At 45.7% G+C, this 21,553-nt stretch overlaps 1 protein-coding gene across 1 annotated transcript in view; it reads left to right on the forward strand.

The window, feature by feature from the left end:
• The window catches only part of SNX19 (sorting nexin 19), a 36,012-nt gene extending 15,581 nt beyond the window's left edge, over positions 1 to 20,431 (forward strand). The window contains exons 9-11 of the mRNA XM_007456578.1: positions 18,279 to 18,463; positions 19,244 to 19,331; positions 20,267 to 20,431. Of these exons, the coding sequence (XP_007456640.1) occupies positions 18,279 to 18,463; positions 19,244 to 19,331; positions 20,267 to 20,399 (406 nt within the window). The 3' untranslated portion in view covers positions 20,400 to 20,431. The remainder of the gene's footprint in view (positions 1 to 18,278; positions 18,464 to 19,243; positions 19,332 to 20,266) is intronic.
• The last annotated feature ends 1,122 nt before the right edge of the window (positions 20,432 to 21,553 follow it).

Raw genomic sequence — 21,553 nt, forward strand, 5'->3', positions numbered from 1 at the left:
TCCCCTGTTCAGGATGCCCCACCCAGATCAGTCTCCTGCTGCAGCATCCGCTGCTCCTACTGTGCCTGCCTCTGCGATTGCACACAACCCCTGTTCTTCTAAACAGGACCGCGTGTGAGGCCTTTCAAGGTGACTTTATACCAATGGACTCATTTGCAAAGGCGACAACCAGAGCATCCCCACGTCTGACAGCAGGCAGCAGACCACCTGGTCTCCCTGCAGCACAGACAAGCACAGGTTCTGTACAGGGTGCGGCACTGTTCTCCAGGTTTACTGGTGCTGCTGGAATCAAGTCGCACCTTTCCTCACGAGAAGAACTTGGAGCCAGGCTAAGTTCCTCCCCTTTCCATCCCCCTACCTTGACAGTTCCACTGGAACCACACCTGGTTAGCTGGGTAGATGGCTGTCTGGTGAATGTAGCTCATGCCATAAACAAAATCAGGGAGGGGGTTTGTGGCTGAATTTCCCTTGACTTTCTTCTCTTTTCACTTTTTTTTTTAATTGGGTGACATCTTTTTTGTTGTTAAAGGGAGAAAATTCTGAATGTTTATAGTGAATTTGAGTGAAGCCAAAGTGAATACTGTGCAAGAACAGAATTTTGTGGCTAGTTACTTTTGGAAAACTCTGTAACTGTGGTCTGTAAACCTCTGTTCATCCTAGGTATTTCCAAGTGATGGTATTTTGTACTTGTTGACTTGCCCCATATTTCTTCCTGTCAGAAAGTTCTTATATCGAATAAAACTTTATTCTTAAGTCCATTTTGTTTTGTATGAGCTGCAACAGAAATAGGAACACAGCTGTTGACACCCTCCTTGCCCTGAGCCTCTACAAGCTGGAATTAAATGAAAAGTCTCACTCCTCCCTGTTCAAGGCCTTTCACCTTTCTCTATAAATCATTACTCCCAGCTTTTTTAATGATATACTTGGCCCTCTTCTCAACTATCTTGTGCTGGGTTCGCATTGTTCTTGAAGCTTCCTTAAGATAGCAGTCAAGGAGTCTTGGACATCGGAGAAGGAATCCCAGTGCCCCTTCCAGAGGCTCAGAGGATCTGATGCCTGTGGCCCGTGGTCTACACCAGCAAGTTCCATGTGCATGGTACACAGAAAAGACAGGGCTTAGTTCAGGGTTCAGAGTGTAGACATTAGTAGTCTTATCAGCTTCAGGATTTACCATGCAGCAAGCTTTTGTTGAGAGTTAACTTTGTGCAGACACTGTGCTGAGCACTACAAGCATATCACTGAATGCCCTCAAAAGCCGCGTGAAAGGCCCATTGTGATCCCGTCTCAGAGATGCGAAGGCTCACAAAGGACTGTGGTTGCTCACTCTAGATCACAGAGCTAATAAGTATATGATAGGCACAGTCTGAACCCAGGTTTGTCTCATGTTCAGCTCTAGTGACTGTCTCTCAGGATCAGATGTTTGCCCTATGATTTGAAAGGATAAAAGCCAGCCCAAAAATCTTTGACTCAAAGCAGTATACATTCCCCAAGAGGAGACTGCCAGTCAGTTTGTAAAACAAAAACTGCATTTCCACATACGCCCACTCACATATAACAGAGTACTCTGCAGCACCCTAAAGTCAGCGCATGTTACTTGTCCCCTGGACAGCTTGCATTTTTATTTTTAAAAAGAGGTTCATGCAGTGCTGCATTCTCGGGCGTTATTTGCTTTGGTAAGCAAATACGCTGGAACGTGATACCTCCCCAAAGCCGCCGCAGCACCTCCTGCCCCACCTGTCCTCACTACGCCAGAGAGGTGTGGGTGGTCCCAGCGGTTCGGTGCTGGCCTCTCCAAGACTGTCCCCATGACTGCTCCTCAGGAGGCAGCATGTTTGTTCTCTCCTTGAAACCACTTGTGTCTGAGCCATATCCTTTTGCAGAATACATGGATTCTCTTTCTTTAAGTTCTAAAGAGGAGAGTTGGTGTTGATGCCCCAGGTAGCTACCGCCACTTCTCTGGTTATCCTGAACACACTGCCATCCCTGATGGCATCGAGACTTAGACGCATCTCCTTTTAAAAATGTCATCATTTTCCAACCTCCAGCGTTATCATCTCCAAGAAGATAAGTTAATTTCTTCTGCTTCCAGCTTTCCTCATTCTCCTTGCTCCCTTAAAAGACCTATATGCATAACTAACTGCCTGGGACGCCAGGGACTGCTGCCAGATCAGAAGCACGCACTCTCTCACTTTTTCCCTCTCCTGCACAGGCTCAATCTCTCTCTCTCCCTCCCTCTCTCCCCTCCCCTCCCCTCCTCTCCTCCCCCCTCTTTCTCTGTCTCTGGCCTGCAGGGGAAAAAGAAGAGAGAGAGTAAATTCAACCTTCTGACCCCTCGTTCCAAGCCAAGGTTGGAAGAGTTCTGATTGGAGCCAGGCTCCATAAATCTCCCTTGATGGTGGTGTGGAGAGAGAGGGGGCAGGGAGCTGAAGAGAAGTTAGATGCCCAAAAAAGGCATCGTTAAGTCAAAGGGAAGTCTTGCACACACGCGCGCCTGACCTCGTGTGTCAGCTTCTGTGCTGGGAACGTCCAATTATGTAAGAAGGAGCACTCCTTATTTGGACTTAGAGTCTAAGGGAGGGGAGAGGAGTGGGGGTAGCAGTCTAAGCCAAGGAGTGAGTGCAGCTTGTGTACACTGCTCATGTCCGAAAACAGGAGAAACTGACAGTATCCCTGCATGCGTGAGAATCAGGTTTAGGGAACCGGACAAGTACTCAGACATTGCCTGGGTTGGAGGGAAAGAGGAGAGATGTAGTGTGCTCCATTGACGGTAGAAGGTTTGGGGCAGGAAGATCCAGCCAAGGTGAGGGGTGAGATTATTATGGAGTCCTGATGTAGAGTGAAGGAATGAGGAGAAGCTGGCCCGGTTCCCTGCCTGGATGCCCAGAGCAAAGCCACGATAAAAATACGACCCAGGCTAGCAGCAGGGTACACGAATGCCACGTCCTGTGGCTCTGCCCTCCCTATGGCCCCGGCGAGGGCATCAGACTCTGTGTCAAAAGGACAGCAGACACATTCCTGGCGTCTGTGTGAGGATTTCTTAAAGAGTGAGTGTGGGTGAGTGAGCATGTACGTGTGTTAAGGGCACGTGGGATTGGAGTAGCATGGCAGAAGAGTTTGGGAAAAAAGAGAAAGTTCTGCGATCTGTGGGTACAGGAGAGTAGAAAAGTACATGAAGCCAGGAAGCAGACAGACAGGAAGAAGAACAAAAGAGAATATGTCAGGTTAAGTTGTTCAGCAAGCAGTGGGTCCAGGAGAAAATTAAATGGCAAAAAGCTCTGCACCTTGTGCCAGGCCATGGAATCGTTTTCTTAGAAAAGAGGTCTCTACAAACCATCTCTCAGGAAAGGTCAGGAGAAGGTTTATGGACCGTGTATGGGACCATTGGAGAGGGCTGTGTTCGCAGGTGGTAACATTCATTTTCCTTAAGGCCAATTATGAATGGATGACCGTGAGCTCTTCTGCCTCTGCCGTTCTCTTCGGTCGCTCCAGAATCTTAGGTGTTCTCTGAGTGGAGTCCGTTCAAGGACCTCTTTCTCGGTGGGCATGTCTGAGTAGCAGATAGTTAAATGGTCTTTCTGACGATGGTTATATCTTACGGGAAGCTCCGGGCCCACCACTAAAAGGTCATGAGCAATTACAACAGAAAAGGAACTGACATTTATTACATACTAACTATATCAGGTAAGCAGCTGTGTACTTTATATACTAAGGTGCAGTTCAGTTCTCTGAGGTAGACATGTATTTAATAAGTGAGGAAAATGATACTCAGATTAAATAAGCTTCCCAGAATCATAGAGCTAGTAACAGCCACATCTGAGATTCCACTTAAGTCATCCTGGCCTGCAAGCCTGTGCGCTTCCCACCACTGCATACAGGCCTCCCCACTGAGCAGGCTTTCTCACGAAGCAGTGGCCACTAGAATTGGCCTCACCTGAAAGTCCCTGTGCACTTCTTCCGTCCAATCTCTCTTACTTTCCATCTGACCGGCCTCAGGGACATGTATTTGATGGTAGCATATAAATTCACTTCCATCTGTATTCTTAAAGCACTTCTGGATCAGAAATTATATAGTCTCCCTTTGGTATATCTATTCTAAATCCTTCACGCAGTCAGAAAAAGATTATCAGAGTTACGATTCAGAGTTTCTCGGGAAACATGGATTATGGTTTCTTCCTTTGCTCCATAAATTTCTCTTTCAGTTCAACTCTGGTGCCTGTGGTGTCTTACACCTGATCTCTTTCTATGCATAGCTTTTGTAGAAAAATGCATACTTTTGCAAGAGTCCCAGATACAAAATTATCTCAAACTAAGTCTTCCAGTTTTCCTGTCCGATTATCTCCTGGCCCTCTAGTTCTAGCCCCGGGCTGGTTTTAAGGGGCTGAAATCTATGTTCTGCAGCAGTGCCTTTCTCCATGGTGTATTGTGCTTCCTGGGGAACAGGAACACTACTTGTCCCGTGCCTCTTCCACTAGACCTTGAAAAAGGGAAGCTCTTCACTTCCGTAGACTGTGTCAGGATGGACCCCAACAGTGTCCAATTGTATGAGTGACCTCACTGTCATATTTCTTAGGGGTCTTTTATTCTACTCCCATCTTAGGATAAAGGCATAATGCCTTTCCTATCGTGTACTGACAGTTTCTACTTGAATACATCTTTAAAGTTGTAACAGGTAGATGTGCATTTGCACTTCTGTGTGTGGTGCATGCTCTTACACTCTCATATTCTCAAACAAAGGTACAGAAGTGGTAGCAGTTAAGAAAAAAACAGAATATCATCGATGTATTTAAGCTCTAAAACCTTTTCTTCCAAGTCAGGTTATTGGTATCTCTTGCCTGTCTAACTACAAAGAGGAACCTAAGACACGTTTTGAGGACAGTTTCAGACTATAAGCATCTTGTGGGCAGGGACTCTGTCTTACTCACCATTCTGTTGCAGGCACTTAGCCGCACAGATGGAAGGCACTTAGTATTTGTCAGATGAATGAGCATCACATGCCCTTCCACTTGAATCGGCCCCTGTCCTCGTCACTGGTGAGAGTCTCAGGGGTTCCTCAGCACTGCTGGGGATGAGAAACACGAATGTAAACGGAAACCCCCTTCCTTGCCTGACCCACAGGTCTTTAGTTGGGCAGCTCCCATTCCCAGAGCCGTGGTTGGGCCTCGGGCCATCTCCTTTCCAGAAGAACACAGTGCCCTCTGCCATCGTGGGCCTCCCACTGTGAGGTCCCATCTAAGCTTGCCCCCTCTGGAAGCATCTGTTGCTGCTTTGCCTTCTCAGCCTCTTTGCTTCCACATGGGGAAGTAAGGATGTGGGCTTTGAAGTCTGAATTCAAATCATGCTTTGAGGCTTGCTCTCTATGTGACTTAGAACAAGTCACTCAACTTCCCTTTGCCTCAGTTACTCTCCAAGTGGGAGTAACAGTGCCTCACTCATGAAGTGACTGAAGCCTCTTGCTGCATGCCTGCCTTGTGGTGGCACTCAGTAAATGGGAGTCCTCGTCCATCTTTACAAGCTCCACCTTCCATTTCCTTGGGACTCTTATTTGCTAGGGCAGTCACACGTCTGATGTAGGACAGATAATGTGTTTACATTGCAGTGTTTTTTTGGCAAGGTCTTCATAGTTGAGCTTGCTTTGTGATCTGTTAGTAGCAAAGACCCCGTGAGACAGATGGCCTTTTCTGCATCCTTCAGATCAGGGTCTCTTCCTTCATGTTAGCTATCCCTGAACACCATCCTGTCCTCCTCACATACTTACTTAACATCTCCCCAAGTCATACCCAGAGCAGAAACTCAGAGCTTCAGAACCAGGGAGCTGCCCCTTAACCCAGGTACTCCCAGCCCTCTTCCTTTACTTTCTAGGAAACTCACTTCATTTGGTTCTTGTATGGTGATCTCTTTACAGATAATTTTTGAAAAGTCTGTGTAAGATTTGATGCCTGTGTCTACTTAAGTACTTGTTGGGAGCAAGCTCTTCAGACCTACTATGGCATCATTTCTATGTTAAGGTCCTTTCAGCCTAAGAGAAGAGATAATTCATAAGAATCAGAAATACTGAACAGTGTGAGGCCAAATGACACAGTATAGACCATAAACACAGTAAAAAAAAAAAAAAAAAAAAATTAAAAGGATTCTTGGGGGCAAATGTTAGAGAGGAAAGTGTTTAAAGCTAGACCTTGCATTATAGGAATCATTTAGAGAGGTTTAGGGTAAAGAATGTTCCAGGCACTGAAACATTTTTAAGGAGGGAAAGGGACATTATTTTTACTTTTACAATTAAAAGTAACCTTTAAACATATTTTGAATATTTTCAGCAGGCCCCTTTCTGAGTGTCTGTGTGCAGAGAGAGAGATCCTTTTGTTTCGTTAAATACATTATGGAAAGCCCTCCTGCCATTGCTGCTTGGGGGAGTTAGGATGGGATTTCTCCCTGGGCACCAGGTGGCGCTACAGGTTAAATGATACCTATTTACCTTCTTTGAGGGAGTTGTTTATTCTGCAATTTTAGGTCCTTGCCCTGGTGGTGATAGTAATGAAACCATTCGTTGTCCCGCTCCATGATTCAGAGGCAGCTTATCTGCCCTCTCCTTCGTGCCCTTGACTTTGAGACCAGCCCAGTTTCTTTTATCCTTCACCCCCCTCCTGCTTTGATTGTCCTTCAGCATGCACTTCTCTGAGCAGTGTGTGCTGCCGGAAGATGCCCCTTGGAGCAGCCCCTTTGGGATTCAGTGCTAGAGCTGATTTGTTGAGAACAGTTTTGACTCAGGAACCCAGAGTGAACCAGGGTTTTTATAGCTGATAAAATCAGCTGGACATCTGAGGTTGAATAATTTTGTCAGTACTCTCTGTAAGCTAGTTGGTCCTGTGCTCAAGAAGGCCTTTCTAGGATACCAAAGTCCTAGATACACATGTCACTGAGGTAGAGATTGTCAGGTTGCACTGATACTGGGAACCTTATCAGCCTGTTGCTTTCAGCCACCGGTGGAGATCCTTTGGCTTTTTCCTGTCAACTTTGGTTTGGAGACGGGGCCAATGTTAATGCCTCAGTTTTGACCTTTACCTCTGTCTTGAGACAGAGACTTCACCAAGTGTCCTGCAGCCTGTCTGGTACTGGAGCAGGGAGGGGGTCGAGGTGAACTGGTGGGAAACATACTTTTGTCTAACACTGATACAATTATAGGGCCAAAGGTTTTCTTGGGGTGATTTAACCCCCATAAATATAGAATCTACGTAAACACAGTGGGCTTGCTGTGTAAATGCAGCTTCAAGGTATTCCCTCTGCCACCTCCTCTTCTCTCCCTCTTGTTTTGCAGCCACAAGTCGGGCCCCCCAAATCTCTGCTGTGCGGAGACTCTGGAGTTGTCACTGCTGTGTCCTGTATTCTTAGTGTCAGGATGGATAGCCTTCTGTTTGGAAAGGTTTTTGATTTCCGCCTGTAGACAGTTAACTTAGAGCAGATGCGCCTTCGGGGAGTTCTTCTCCCCCGAGGTGATTCTATTCATTTTACTCACTTTCCTTCTTCCCCATCTTCTGCCAGTGTCTGTCCTGCTTTCTTAACTTCCACATCTGCTTCTCACGTTCATCCTTTGTTCTCTTCAAGGCTAGTCTTTCCCAGCTTACTCTCGCCGTTTTCACAGCATAATTTGAAACTGCCATGTCTGCTTGTTTACACACATCCCTCGTTCTTCTCTTCCAAATCGTGGCTGAGCATATACTCTAAACCTGTGCTCTCTAGTATTTGTGGGCGTCGGGAGCCGGCGCATCGAGTGGAGCGCACACTTCCTCATCACCTCTCCCTCCTCCAGAAGTCCCCCTCCTTTCTCCCCTCCTGTAGTGACCGTCTTTGCCCAGAGCAGAGCCTGGAGATCTCCCTGTGAGGCGGAGTCACTGGGAAGAACAGGGGTCTGGTTGTCAAGACAACCACTAAATTCCCGCTGCCGCCCTCCTTTGTGTCTTGCCCTTCCTCCCAGTGCTCCAGCTCTAGTGTTTCTCTCCCTCTCCCTGACCTTTACCCTCCACCAGACACAAGATTCTCCTGAATGCGTGGCCATTTTAATCAGCCTTTCCTTTCCCCACCCACCTCCCTACCGTAGGTGCTGAGAAAGGAAAGGGTCAGGATAACTACCTGGTGGCTGAGAACCAGCCAGGCTTGCTGTTCACCCGGGACCAAGGAAAGAAGGAAGGGGAGTCACTTTGGATCCTGCAGTCCCTGTGGTGATTGTTTCATAGGTTAGTGTAGATAGGTCTCGTTTTAGGAAGGATTCTGAAATAGTGTCCTCGAGTTACCCATCGCCCCAGGGAGCCCCTCCTCAACCTTTGTGAACAGTACCAAGGCGGCGCCCTTCTAAAATTTACATCCCTGAGCTGCCGGGAGGAGAGGAAGTCTGACAAAAGGAAAACTGGAGCGAGAAGTACAAAGTCCCCTCGGCATCCTGCCGTCATTTAGTCCCTTGGATCGGCCAGAACTTTTCAAGAGGATCCAAAGGAGTCTTTCTCTGACACATACACAAAGACACAAGCGCTTTCAAAAATGCTTTCATTTTTCTCCTTTCATCTCGATAACTTTGGGAAGGAAGCAAGGCAAGAATCAGTCTTAAGGAATCCAGAACTCAGAGTTGTTTCAACTTCTAAGTGGCCAAACCAGGCTCCCTGCTGTGTGTGGCTTTTCAGTGCTGTTTTCACTCATTGCAACACGCTATGTGAAGCCTTTGTGGCTCTTCTGGCTACCGAGGTTTTTTTCCCCCTGAAGGGTATGGACCAGTTTTATGTGCAGTGTTGGGGTGAAAACTGTGATGGGCTCTTCTGGACAGGAATCTCTCAGACTTGGAGGAGAGACATGGTGGTTCCAGAGACTCGGAGGGAGTCACTGATTGTGAGAAAGATGTCCTGCTGCTGCTTTTATTTGGGTCAGATGTAAAACGGGCAGATATCCAAAACGTGTGACTGATTTTGCCCAGCTTTGAGGTCTGTCGGTCCCGATTTTTCAGAGCTGGTTTATGGTACATTTATGGCCACATAGTGTGGGGCTGAGAAAAGTTGTCCTGAAGGCCTTCAGAGGGGCATAGATTTGTGTAATCATCTTTAAAACTGGAATCCTACAAGTGTCACACTGCTCAAGTCTAGAACAGATTTCTAAACATTTCCACTTGCCATCAGTCTCATTTATCCCTTGAACACAGAACCCCCAAGCGGCTCCCTCCCATTCTGTATTTGTTAGGAAGGTAGGCAGACCTTTGCTTTTGGCCGTTTGTACCCAGACATTCTGCTACCTTACATTCTTCTTACTAGATTCAGGTAATGGGCTGGAATCAGCCCGATGCTGCTCCATCCATCAGGAGCACTTCCCAAAATACAAGTGTGACTCACAGCCCTCATAACCCCTTTGCTTTTGTTTGGCTTTCAGTCTCTTCTGTCCTCTGGGCCTATTTGCCAGGAAAACTAACAAAAACACAGACTGCTGGCAGCTGTCTCTCCTCTCTAGGATTTACGGGGTGTGCCAGACACGAAGCCCAGCTGACCCACTCCCTTGCCTTCCACCTCTCTTCCCTTCCGGGGGAGTACATAACCAGGTGTGAATTGCATGGATTATTCATGACGAATTCATAATTGTAGCTCAGCTGACTTATTACCCAGTATACTTCTTATAATATCCACCTTACAGCTGGTGTATTGGCACACAGTTCAATTTTAATATTAGCCTAAACAAAAAGTTCTTAGGAAAATAAATCTGCCAAATGTTTATGTAAATACATCTCAAATGCCAAATACAAAGGATTTCTAGATTGTCTACTTTTTTAAAAAATTATTGTCCTCCTCCATAAGCACAAATAATTAAGAGCTCACTGTTCTTTCGCTGCTTTAAGTGTTGGGAGGTTTGCCTTCTGCACAGCTCAGGGTGAGCTGTGCGCCATATGCTTTAAGACCAGTGTTTGTCCCATTTACATCATTAATTCACATAGTAACTAATATTTATTGATTACCTGCTATGTGCCAGACACTATGTTAAGTGATTAAAATACAAAAAAAGACCCCAAATTCCTACCGTGCAATCTTATAAATAAAGAGGTATAGTGTAAAGTTAGGACTTTATAAAGAACTCTACACATGATTAAGAGAAGGGACTAAGTAAATTATGAGAAGCCCAGGGAAGGCTTATAGAGGAGGTGACATCTGAGATAGGATTTAAAGGATGAAGGGAAATCGAGAGCTGACATTGTAGAATAGAGCATTGAAGGCAGAGTTGTGAAGCAGTGTGGCGTATTTGTGGTACTCGTAGAAGTCAGGTACGATTGGGAATATACGACATGCAACCAGAGTGGCCAGAGATTACCCCAAAGAGTTCAATAGGCACCGACCCATACAGAGCCCTGTGCGCTATTCAAAGAACGTAGGATTCGACCCCCATTTATTAGGAAATCATGTACAGAATTTAAATAGATGATGACATGGTAAACTTTGTAACTTAGAAAAAGCACTTAAATAGTGCTTTCGAGGATTAATGGAAGGAAGAAACGTTCGAGCCGGGGAGACAAATCAGGAAAGAGTTACACTGACAGAAATGAAAGGTGATGGGGACTGAAACTAAGATGATTGCTATAGCGATAGTAAAGGGGTGATGAATTCATGAGAAACTGAGTACTGAGGAGGTCGCTCAGCTAGATTCAGTAATTGTTGCAATAATTATGTGGTGTTGCGTGGGGCACATGGACTAGGGCTGGAGGAGAGAAGTCAAGAGTGACTCTGTCTCCTACCTTGTGGATCGAGAAGCATAAGTAACAGAATGGCATAGTATCCTCTCGACAGGATGTCTGACCTGTGATACTGAAAGTTTCTTGTTGCTTATTAACTCAATAAATCAATAGATTATTATGTACCTTTGTGTAAAAAGAAATAATGACACATGAGGAAGCACGGACTATATCTCTAACAATTTTGAGATTTTTAGTAGAAAACTTCAGGACTTGGAGGCCTAGATTCTCATCCTTTCTTTTATCTGTAAGCTCTGTCTTTGGAAGAAAAAGGAAAATGTGGAATGAATAGTTAATTGTGTAGCTGGTACAGAGGAAAGGTTTTAAAATTTTCTTCCTCTGGCAAATGGTGCTCACCTGGTGGACTCCTGACTGCAGTTAAAACATAACTCAGGGCTTCCCTGGTGGCGCAGTGGTTGGGAGTCCGCCTGCCGATGCAGGGGACGCGGGTTCGTGCCCCGGTCTGGGAGGATCCCACATGCCGCGGAGCAGCTAGGCCTGTGAGCCATGGCTGCTGGGCCTGCGCGTCCGGAGCGGGAGTAGGAAGAGTATACTTGACAGGAGACCTGTCAACTCAGCAAAGAGGAGGAAGCTGAAAGAAAAACTCAGATACAGCTACAAGTGGATATAATGGAAAACAGCTGACAGAGAGAGGAAAGTAGAGGTAGGTGAGAGGTACTAGAATTCACAGAAGAACATAACAGAGAATCCTGTCTTATATGCCATAATAACAAGTGAACTTAAAGTTTTAACACTGGAAGTTATCGCTGAGAGTTTTGGAATAAGGTTGATTCATTCATTATATATTTGATGCCTTATTATGTGAAGGGCACTCTTACAGTAAATGCTGAGGAATATACCAAAATGAATTGAGATCCCTCCCCTCAAAATTTTACAGTCTTATTCTTTTGGCACTTTTAAGAAGCTCAACCAGTATGTACTGAGTAAATGGAATAAACAAACACATGACTCCAGTAAGAAAGGGAAAGAATCAGCATCAGATGAAACCAGAGTAGTCAACTGAGCATGTATAAAAAGCAGAGAAAGGAGAGACATACTGAGTAATGCAGACAGCAGAAACTACAACTGATAAGAATGTTGTCCAAAAAGCTTGACTCAGAAGGAGCTGACATTGTGCATAAATGTTAGTGGAAAAGATTTAAAAAAAAAAAAAAAGGCACATGTTAAAAACAAGAAGAACAAAGAAAATACAGGTAAATTGTTTGGAACAGATGCTGTAGTATTAACTGGTTACATTGAGAAATCATTTATTCAACAACAAATTGGTGTACTTTTTGCCTAGGGTATTTAATTTCTGTTTTTTTCTGTAAAGGAAAAGGGTCTAACAAGAAGAATTGAGCAAATGTGATTAAACTAGAATTGAAGACTAAAATAGGAATGAAAATAATAAGAGAACATTCAGTCTGCTTTAAAACTCATGTACCTGACCCAGATGAATTCTGTTCCATGGAACTGAAAGAATTTGTAATTATCATTGAAGACCTAAGATCATTAAGAAAATTTCCATATAGAGATGTGTTGGGTTGGAGATGGACAAATATCTGGCCTTTTAAAAAATGGATACAGGCTCCTGACCCTGACATTTATCTCTGAAAATTTCTGTAGTAGATTATTAAGTAGATGTTTTGTGAACACTCGGGAAGAGAAACAGCAAGCCCTGGAACCCGGTGGGCATTCAGTGGGAATGCACCCTGCCTGATTAGCAAGGTTTCTTTCTTGGCTTAGCAGGACTATCAGACCATTAAATGAAAGGAATGCATTGGTTGTTATATTGCCTGTGAATTTCCACAAGCTTATGCCATATTTTCCTAATATCCGTATGGACACACATGGTCTGGACTGTGGTACTTTTAAGTGGTCCATGGCCATTAGCCCAAGTAGCTAATAGATTGATAGCCTGGAGGGCATCTTCTAGTGACAGAGCATTGAACTTATCCTGTTCATCAGAAATTTGCAAGTAACTCTAATCTTAGAGGTATAATTAATACTCTGGGTGACAGAAGTCAAGCTTCAAAAGGATTAAAAGAATTAGAATGATAGTCTGAAGCAAACAAGATGGAATTTAATAGAAATAAATATTATAAATCAGAATTTAGATTTTTAAAAAAATTACACAAGTACAAAAGGACAAGTCTAGGCTTAACAGGCGCATGTGATTTTTTTGTTAAAGTACATACGTGGACTTAGGGTTCTAATTGACTGCAAACTCAGTATGAGTCAGTGCTTTGATGTGTGTGCCCAAAAAGCCAACACAGTCTTTGACTATATTAATAGAAGTATGGTGTCTGGATCAAGCAAGGCACTAATCTGCATATTTTACTGGTCAGGGCACATCTGGAAGTTGTGTTTGGTTCTGGGCACTCCATTTTAAGAGAGAATAACAAAGCAGCCCACACCCAGAGGAGGGAACCAGGATGAGGAAAGGGTCATGTCTCTCCTTCATTCGTCTGATGTTGAGTGTCTTCTGTGTGCTCAGCCTTGACGTTGGCAGAATCAAAGATGTATACCTGCGGAGGAGACTTAGCATAATAGCTGAATTTAAAAATGCATAGTGCTGTCTTTTGAAAGAGATTTGACCAAGTAACTTTAATACCTCCTGTTAAACTTCTGAGGGTATAAATAGGAGCAATGACTGGAAGTTACAAGGAGGCAGATTTTGGTGCCAGTATTTAAGAAGCATCCCTAATGAATTGAAATTACCCTCTTCAGGAGTTAAGCAACTTCCCCGAAGTCACATTCCTCATTGGTGGCAGAGCTAAGATAAAAGCCCAACTTTCTGGAGTCAGAGGCCAGAACCCTTGGCTCTGCCACGATATCACACAGGGGATTTCTACTTTGAGAGGAGGTTAGATAGGGTAACCTCTTTCCTACAGCTCTAAAGTTTTATGTTTCTATAAGCCTCTTGCTATGAAATGCTTGTTTATTTCTCAGTGTTTTCATTTGTGAATTGGTGAGATTGGAAAAGATAACCTCTAAGGTTCAACAGAGGATTTCTTTAACCTCCTTGGTTAAAAATACTTCAATTATTAAAGCATATTAATTTTGTATCTGCAACTTATATGTTACTAATCAAAAATAAAAACTGTTTGTGGCTAGTTATAAAACTATAGAACTCAGATTCTTAAATCATGATGTTCAGTCAGTAGTCTTCCTTTGAAGCACATGTTTTAAAGATGTGGATCCATGATTTAAACCATGAAAAAGCAAAAATCAAAGAAGAAATCGTGTGAGACTCTGCAAGCCACTTCAGATTTCACAGTAGTCACTGGGAGGAAGAGACTGGAGTTTCTTGCCCTTGAAGTTCATTTCCTCCTCATTCTTCTCCCCACACAGGGCAGGAAAGGATGGTGACCTAGATACACAGTCAGAGGGCCTGAACTCTCTCAGGCACAGCCTAGCAACCTGGGTCCGGCTGCTGTAGGACTGGGAAGCCTAGAGCTGAGCACAGACTGGGAGGAAGTGTCTGTAAACACACGGAGGGGCCATAGCAGGAAGGCAGAGGCCTGGGAAAGGAATCAGAGGGAAGGGAGCTGTTACTTTGATCAGGTGTGAAGTTGGCAAAGACAACTTGTGTAAAATGGGAAATACCTTGGATCCGCACCGTCATCCTCAAGATCTCCTTTCTCTCCACCCAGTGGATTGGGCCTACTGATTTCATGAGCAAATGCTCAGAGCAGTGTGCTAGGACTGTGATACAGAACACAGTGTTCGGGTTGATGCCATTGTAAACATTTCACAGGGCGCTTGGGGGCAGGTGGAGGTGGGGACTGTCTCCAGGAGGCTAAAGATGTGGCTTGAGCTTTTTCCTCCTTCTCTTGGAACTCTTAATTCCTTCTACCATATCGATGTTTTCCAAACTTCTTTAAAACTTCATCTCACAGTAAAAATACGTCATGACCCACTATGAACACACACACACGCACACACACACACAAATACAGATCTGCTATATCCATATATACATGCATAAGTAAAAGGGCCCCAAAACTTGAGGTGCACTTTTATGTTTTCTGTTCTTATCTATTTACATTTAGGTGTTCTCTTAAACATTGTCACAAACCACAGAGTAGACGCCATGACCTCTAATGCTGTTCAGCCACAGTTTGAAAAATATCCTGTGCCCAACAACCCATTTAAATGACTGTTAACCCTGCTCTAAGGGTGACAGGATGAGTGGACACTTGCAATCTGTAGATCTGTTTAAAGTGACAGAAGCTTTAACGTCATCTTCTTTTTCTCTCTCTTTCTCTTTGACCTGTATTTGGTACTTCCGGTTGGCTGTAAGTGGCCGAGGCGTCATCGCCTTTGTGTTGGATACAGAGGTTCAGCCCAGCGGGTGAAGAGGATTCAGGAAGCAGAGTCTGTTACTGTCTTTCACTTAGACTGCGCCAGGCATTTTTGTTAGAATATTGTTATTGCTCTTGTGAATATTTTCTGTTGTTATTTCACTGTCCTTCTCCCCCTCCCTCCCCATTAAGCCATATGCTTATTCAGGGCCTTCCTACTCAGCCGCAGCAGCAATCTTAGAAAAGAAGGGAGGGGAATGTGGCTAATTAGATGTGGTCCCTTAAAGCTTTCTCCCCTTATTCTTGAGATTTGATTCTGCTGTTTTGATGGAAAATGACCTTCTGCTAACCTTGAAGTGCCATCTGAAGCCCTAGTATTAAACTGTCTCCTTTATAGCCACTGCTTCATCCCTCTACGTATAGCTGTTTCAGACCAGGTTCCTTTGAGCGTGGACTGGACATGCGCGCCCAGTGGAATGGATGCCCTCATCTCTGCATCCCATGTCTGGCATCACAGAGGCTCTTGCATGTCTCAGTGTACATCTGTTGTTGTGTTTTTCTCATTTTATTGCCTGTTCTGGGCCCCCTAGTAAGGCTTCTTTGGCTCTGAATCATTCAGAGATGGCCACAGACAGAACAGATGTGCTCTGGCTCTTTTTCTCCTTCTTTTCTTCGGGAAAAAGGTAGGGTGGTGGAAGAAGATAATCTAAATCAAATATCAGAACAAGAATAGTAGGTAGAAAATAAAACCAGTGCGATTCGAGGCTGTTCTCCACCATATTTATTTTAGCATATTTACCTCGTGCATCTTGTATTACGTAAACAATAACATTTGTATTTAGTAGATGATTTCTTATAAATAATTTGTGAATAGTAAATAGTCTGAGGGATATGTGTGTGTATATCCCCCTTGAAACTTGAGCTGTCTGTTAGCTTAATGGTGATAGCAGCAGATTCCAGAAACTGATGCTGGAGAAGCTGTTGTGACACACTGGACTGCACACACGTAAGTCCCATTCCTTTTGCTTCAAGACTCAGATTTCTTTTTAACCTTCCCACTCCTAGGTTAAGAACAGCTTTTACTCTTAACCTTTTCACACTTTGGTTCTTCTTCCCAATACCCCCATTTAGAGTTCGATGAGGTACAGTCTAGTATATTTGTATAAGTTTCTATTTTGCCACGTGCACACATTTGTTTTGCGTCAAGCATGTGTGCATGAGACACTCAGTCACTGTGGAAGGGAACAAAGAGGACCTCCTTGCCCAAATGCAGCTCGAGGTCCTGTTCCCATCGAGTGAATGACCATTAATTCAAAACCGTGAGACTCATGCGTTGTAAAACGTGCCCTGAAGGTGACTGAGGTGCCCAGGTTTGCTGTCGTATGCTATGCTTAGCCGAGGAAGGGTTGAGTGGATGTTAAGATCTCTCTGAAGAGCTGAGTCGCAGGTACTACTGGCTCCTGAGGACAAAGAGAAGGACAAACAGAAGGGCAAGCCAGCCTATTGTATGCGTCTGTGAATGAGAAGCTGAGCTAGAACTAATGCTGGCCGAAGCCTTCTTGTTTAGGATTCTCCCGGCTCCTTTGGAGGACTTAAAGTTTTTGACTCTTGGGTCCTTGCCCCTCTCCCTCAAATCACTTAGGTGAGATGCTGGTGCAGGTCCTTCACCTTGTGTGTGCTAAAGTCACACAAGTGTATGTGGTTTGAGGTGAAGACGAGTTGGGTCACTTGATTCCCTGCAGAGAACCTGATCAGGTCATCGCATCCACCTCCCTTTGGTGACCCTCTTCTATAAACAGGAACAGGAATTCTTGCTACTGGATCCCTTTCATCAGGTGTCTTAGACTCACTGAATGAAAGGCTCTATAAGAAGGAGATGCAGCCCTAATAATAACAATACAATTGTGATGGCTATTCTGGGCAAGAGCAGCTTTGTGCCGCTCTTGATGTCCATCGACGTCTGCCATTCTTGCCCTGCCATTACCTTTCAGACTTCCTATTCTTAGAATCATTTGTGAGCCCTGGGCTTGGGGGATTGCAGCCCCCAAAGCTGGAATGCCTAGCTTGAGTGGAATGCAGACTGTCTGGCAGAGTGGAGGTTAAATAAAGTTTGCGTTGGCAGCCCCCTCTGCTCTTGGATGGGCGACAAGTAGCTCGGGTTGAGAGTGATGGCATGAGCTGCATGTGGTGCGGTACCAAATAGAGTCTTCTGTGCGTGAGTAACGTGGCTGATGGTTCATTCATCACAGCCACAGCCATGCCAGTCTCAAAATGGGACCTACTTAAGGAGGCCTCTGCAGTCTTAAACCCCAGCTAGTGACCGTATCACTCTGAAAATATGCAGAGACAAACAAAGAATTAACGTTGAAACGCCTTGCAGGAACTGCAGGTTTGGTATACCTGCCCCCTCAGAGTTACTGACTCATTTTTGAAAGCAAGACAAAGGGGTAAATTTTCATTGTAATAAGAACAATTGCCAGTCAATCAACAAATATTTCACCTTGGGAAATTTTTGTTATGGGGAACTCTTGTGGTGCTTAAAATTTAGTTGGAAAAGTCAAGCTGTAGATACATGAGAAAATAATTTATGTTCCAAAGTGAAATTCTGGTGCTAAATCTGTGTTCTAGAACTGAGTGCCAAAGGAAGCCTGAGGAGAGAGAGCATTTATGGCTGGAATGCTCAGGAAGGATTTCGTGGAGGAGGTGGGGTTTGAACAGGTTTTGCCAGAGGGACAGATTTCTGTTACTGGAATGGAGAAGGCCTGGTGTGTAAGGAGCAAGGGGCAGACGAAGGGAGTCCTCAGGACAGGTCCTCGGGGCTTGAAGAGCAACTGGATATGGACAGGGTGGCTGGGGAGAGGGATTTGTATGAAATCACCAAACCCCGCACTCTGAAGGCTGTGTGTACACGTTACTGAGAAGTTCTGGTGCTTTCCACTGGAGGACAGTTGGAAAGGTACAGCCTTCCCCAGAGCCACAGGCCCCTTTAATGCTGTGTTCTAAAGCCCCTAATACTACACGTGCCTTGTAGCAGACACTCAGTGAATAATTATGATAGTATTATTACTCATCTTCAAATCCTGTGATCCCAAGTTGTTGATTGGCTTGGTTTCACCTGTGAGAGTCGGCGCTCACTTGGCTTTGCTCTGTTCTGATTGCTCACATGACTCACACCTCGCTGCATCCTTTCCTCCAGGTTTACCTGACCCTTCTGTCTTCGACCACAGGTGGCTAGAGGTGCAGGTAGCTACTCTGACGTGTCCTCAGCGCTGGGTGCAGTACCTCCGGCTTCTTCAGGAATCCATCTGGCCTGGCGGGCTTTTGCCTGAGTATCCTCGACCCGTAAGGACCCAGGAGCAGAAGGCGGCTGCTGAGAAACAGGCTTTGCAGAGCCTGATGGGAGTCCTGCCAGGTGACTGGACAGTGAGACTGATTATACCAATAACTGTTCCTTCCCCTCCACTTCACCACCATTAGCCACACCCTTCCCCGTTTTTTAAAAGGGCCTTGACTGTGGCTAAACTCAAAAATTTGTTGACCCACCATTTCTGAGGCTAACAGGAAAATGATCAGGACTTCCAGTGATGCTAAGGGAATGGGAAGGCTCACTTTAGGGCAGGTCTCTTCATTTTCCCACCAGATGAAGACTTCTGGGTCTCTGCTTTGGACCAGGGAAGAAAATGATATAGGTCCTGCAGAAGCTGAGCTTGGTAACTTGGGGCCAGTGAGTGAAGTGCATGGTCCTTAGCAGTAGATAAAACCAAACTCTGAAGAAGGTTTCTTCCCTTTGCTTTATATGGTGTTTTTGGAGGGCGGGGAAGGCAGTTTGTTGCCTCTGGTTGTGCTGTGGGGGAGGCAGGGTACAGTAGTGAACTCTTAGCCTTGGACGGTGTTATCACTCTTGCTTACCTCTGTTCTCCAGCCTAAACTGTTGCATCAGAAGTACCTGCACCTTAGAGACGGGTTACCAGATTGTCTCTTGACGTCCATTCTAATTTAGATACCTAAAGTTAAGAAACATTTTTTTTGGCTTTTCCCTATTTTCTGACGATTTTAGTTTGGCTGTGTGGTTCAGAGCTGTGCCAGAAGTACCCAGTATGATTAAAGACAGCAGATATCTTGAGGAGACAAACCCCTTAGAAGCTAAAGCTTCAGCAGTGACACTAAAACCACATCTGTTTTTCCTCTTCAGATATCGTCGTAGAAATCCTTGGGGTGAACAAATGCCGGCTGAGCTGGAGTCTTGTCTTGGAGTCACTGCAGCAGCCCCTCATCAACCGGTAGGCACGGCTGAAGCCGTCTCTGGTCTGAGGCATCTCGGGTTTCTGGGTGAACAGCCTCACTGAGAGGAATGGTGCCGCAGTCTCTCCTTGCCCTCGGCCCTGGCCCCAGAGTGTGATGACCAGGTCCACACACACTGGGTAAAACCCACTGTGCTGGCTTCTGAGCAGGTGTCAGGTGGTCGGAAGCTGGTGGGACCAGCCACCGTTTGCATTTGGAAGAACTCTATGCAGGCCCCGACATGAGCTACTGGAAAGGCCCTGTCACCCCCAGGCCTGTTCTTCCTGACACCTGCCTGCCCCTGTGAGCATCTCGAGAGCAGCCCTTGGCCTGGGCAGTACTTTCAGCATGGGTCTTTGCCTGATGTGAGGTAGACAAGATGATGAGTTGGCCTCTGAAAGGGGACCAGAAATGCTGGTGCACCTCCTTGAATAGTGCAGAGAGGTCAGTGCTTCCCTGGCTGGTGCCTTGGGGTGGAACCTTCTGCACGTGTTGAGTGCTCGCCCACTCCCCTCTCACCCCCGTCCTGCAGCTCACCGTGTCTGCTCACTCTCGCACCTCAAGGCTGCTGGCTTTACCTCATCACAGGTAACCTGAAAATTCTTAGTAAGTTGTTACCACAGGGATTTTTCCCTCCCTTAGAGTTCTTCAGAGCAGTGCCAATGTGCTAATGTAGCTATAGCTATAAAGCAATGTGGAATTTCCTAACATCTAGACTCGAGTACCATCTCCACCTTTACTGGGGTCATACCCTTTATGAGTTCAACAGACTTTTATTTCATGGCAGAGGCTTTGTCCAGCTGTTGATGTTTGGAGTCCACTAAGGATATCAGTAGAGGGGAAAGGGAGAGGGAAGATAAATGTCATAAACAGGATCTGGTGTCTCTAGACCGAGCCAGACCCTCCTCTAAGTTGTTTTGTTCATTTGTTTCAGGCATTTGATTTACTGCCTTTGGGACATCATCCTGGAATTCTTGGATCTCAGTGCCTCTGCTGAGGAGTCCGCCATAACCAGCTCTGCCACAGACACCCCAGGCAGCCCCAAGAAGATGGGCATCTCCCCTTAGCCAGAGGTTATTTCACCCATTTCTTCAAAGGTTAGGAAGGGAGCATTACTCTGCCACCCAGAGACCAGTCAGGAGGGCTGTGCCTCTGGAACTGGGCTGTGGCTCAGAAGGCCTGGGGTCTCAGTGGCACAGTTCTCCCCCAACTTATACTCCATTTGTAGCAGGCGATGATGGGGTATATGGACCAATTGCATGCATACCCATTTCCATGCCTCTTTGGTGGTGTTTGGACTGTTGCTGGTGGGCGGATCCTGCTTCCTTTGGAAAAGGAAGCTGTGAGGTAGAGGAGTGAGCCCCTTTTGCCTCTCCTTTGCCCTCTTCCCTAAGGTTGTTTGCTGACAGCCTGGCCCTGTGCACACGTGTGCCTCACCCACCAGTGCAGGCTCTAGGTAGACCAGGAGAAAAACCATAGCCAGATTTTCTTAGAGGAGAAGACAATCTTCTGAGTTCTCTGTTCCCACCAGGAAACAGAAAATTCATTCGGGACCACTCTTGAAAGCCAGACCCCTGGTCCTACCTAGCTTCCCAACAGCCCCGCAAGAGGGAGGGAAACCTTTCTCAAGGCACTCCTTCCAGCACATCGGCCCTGTAGAGGGTGTCACTGCAGGCTTTCTCCCTGGGTGGCTGTACTCTTCCTGTCCCAAAGACCTCAGCACAGGCTGACAACACTTCTGGTAGATCCACCCAACCCTCTGTACCCTCTCCTGAAAGACAGCTGCACCGCAGGTTTTCTTTACTAGCTTTCTAACCCCCTCCCCAAGAGCAAGTGAGTTTTGACCTTTGTGGCCTCCTCAGTCTTTCTTCAACCCAATCGAATGGCAAGTTGCATATTCAGCCCAGAGCTGCCCGAAGGAAGGGAAGCACTTGCTTCTTGGCTGAGAATGCCCAGAGGAGTGAGGGTTCTCTCTCTGCAAGTCTCTGGCAGGGAGCTTTAACTCTAAGCCAAGAACATTAGCAGCTTACCCGGAAACAGCTTTTTACTTCCTGTTCCTTCAGGGTCTAATTAGTCTTGAAGAGCACCAGTGGTGAAAGCAAAGGCATGGCGTCCATTAGAAAAACGGACAATTCGTAGAAATTGGTGGAAGGAAAGGAGGGACGGAGAGCCAGGAGGTAGGCGCTGCACGTAGGTCTCACCGCGGGGGGTTTGCTCACCC

The sequence above is a fragment of the Lipotes vexillifer genome, unplaced genomic scaffold, assembly GCF_000442215.2.
Source record: "Lipotes vexillifer unplaced genomic scaffold, Lipotes_vexillifer_v1.1 scaffold583, whole genome shotgun sequence".
Taxonomy (NCBI): domain Eukaryota; kingdom Metazoa; phylum Chordata; class Mammalia; order Artiodactyla; family Lipotidae; genus Lipotes; species Lipotes vexillifer.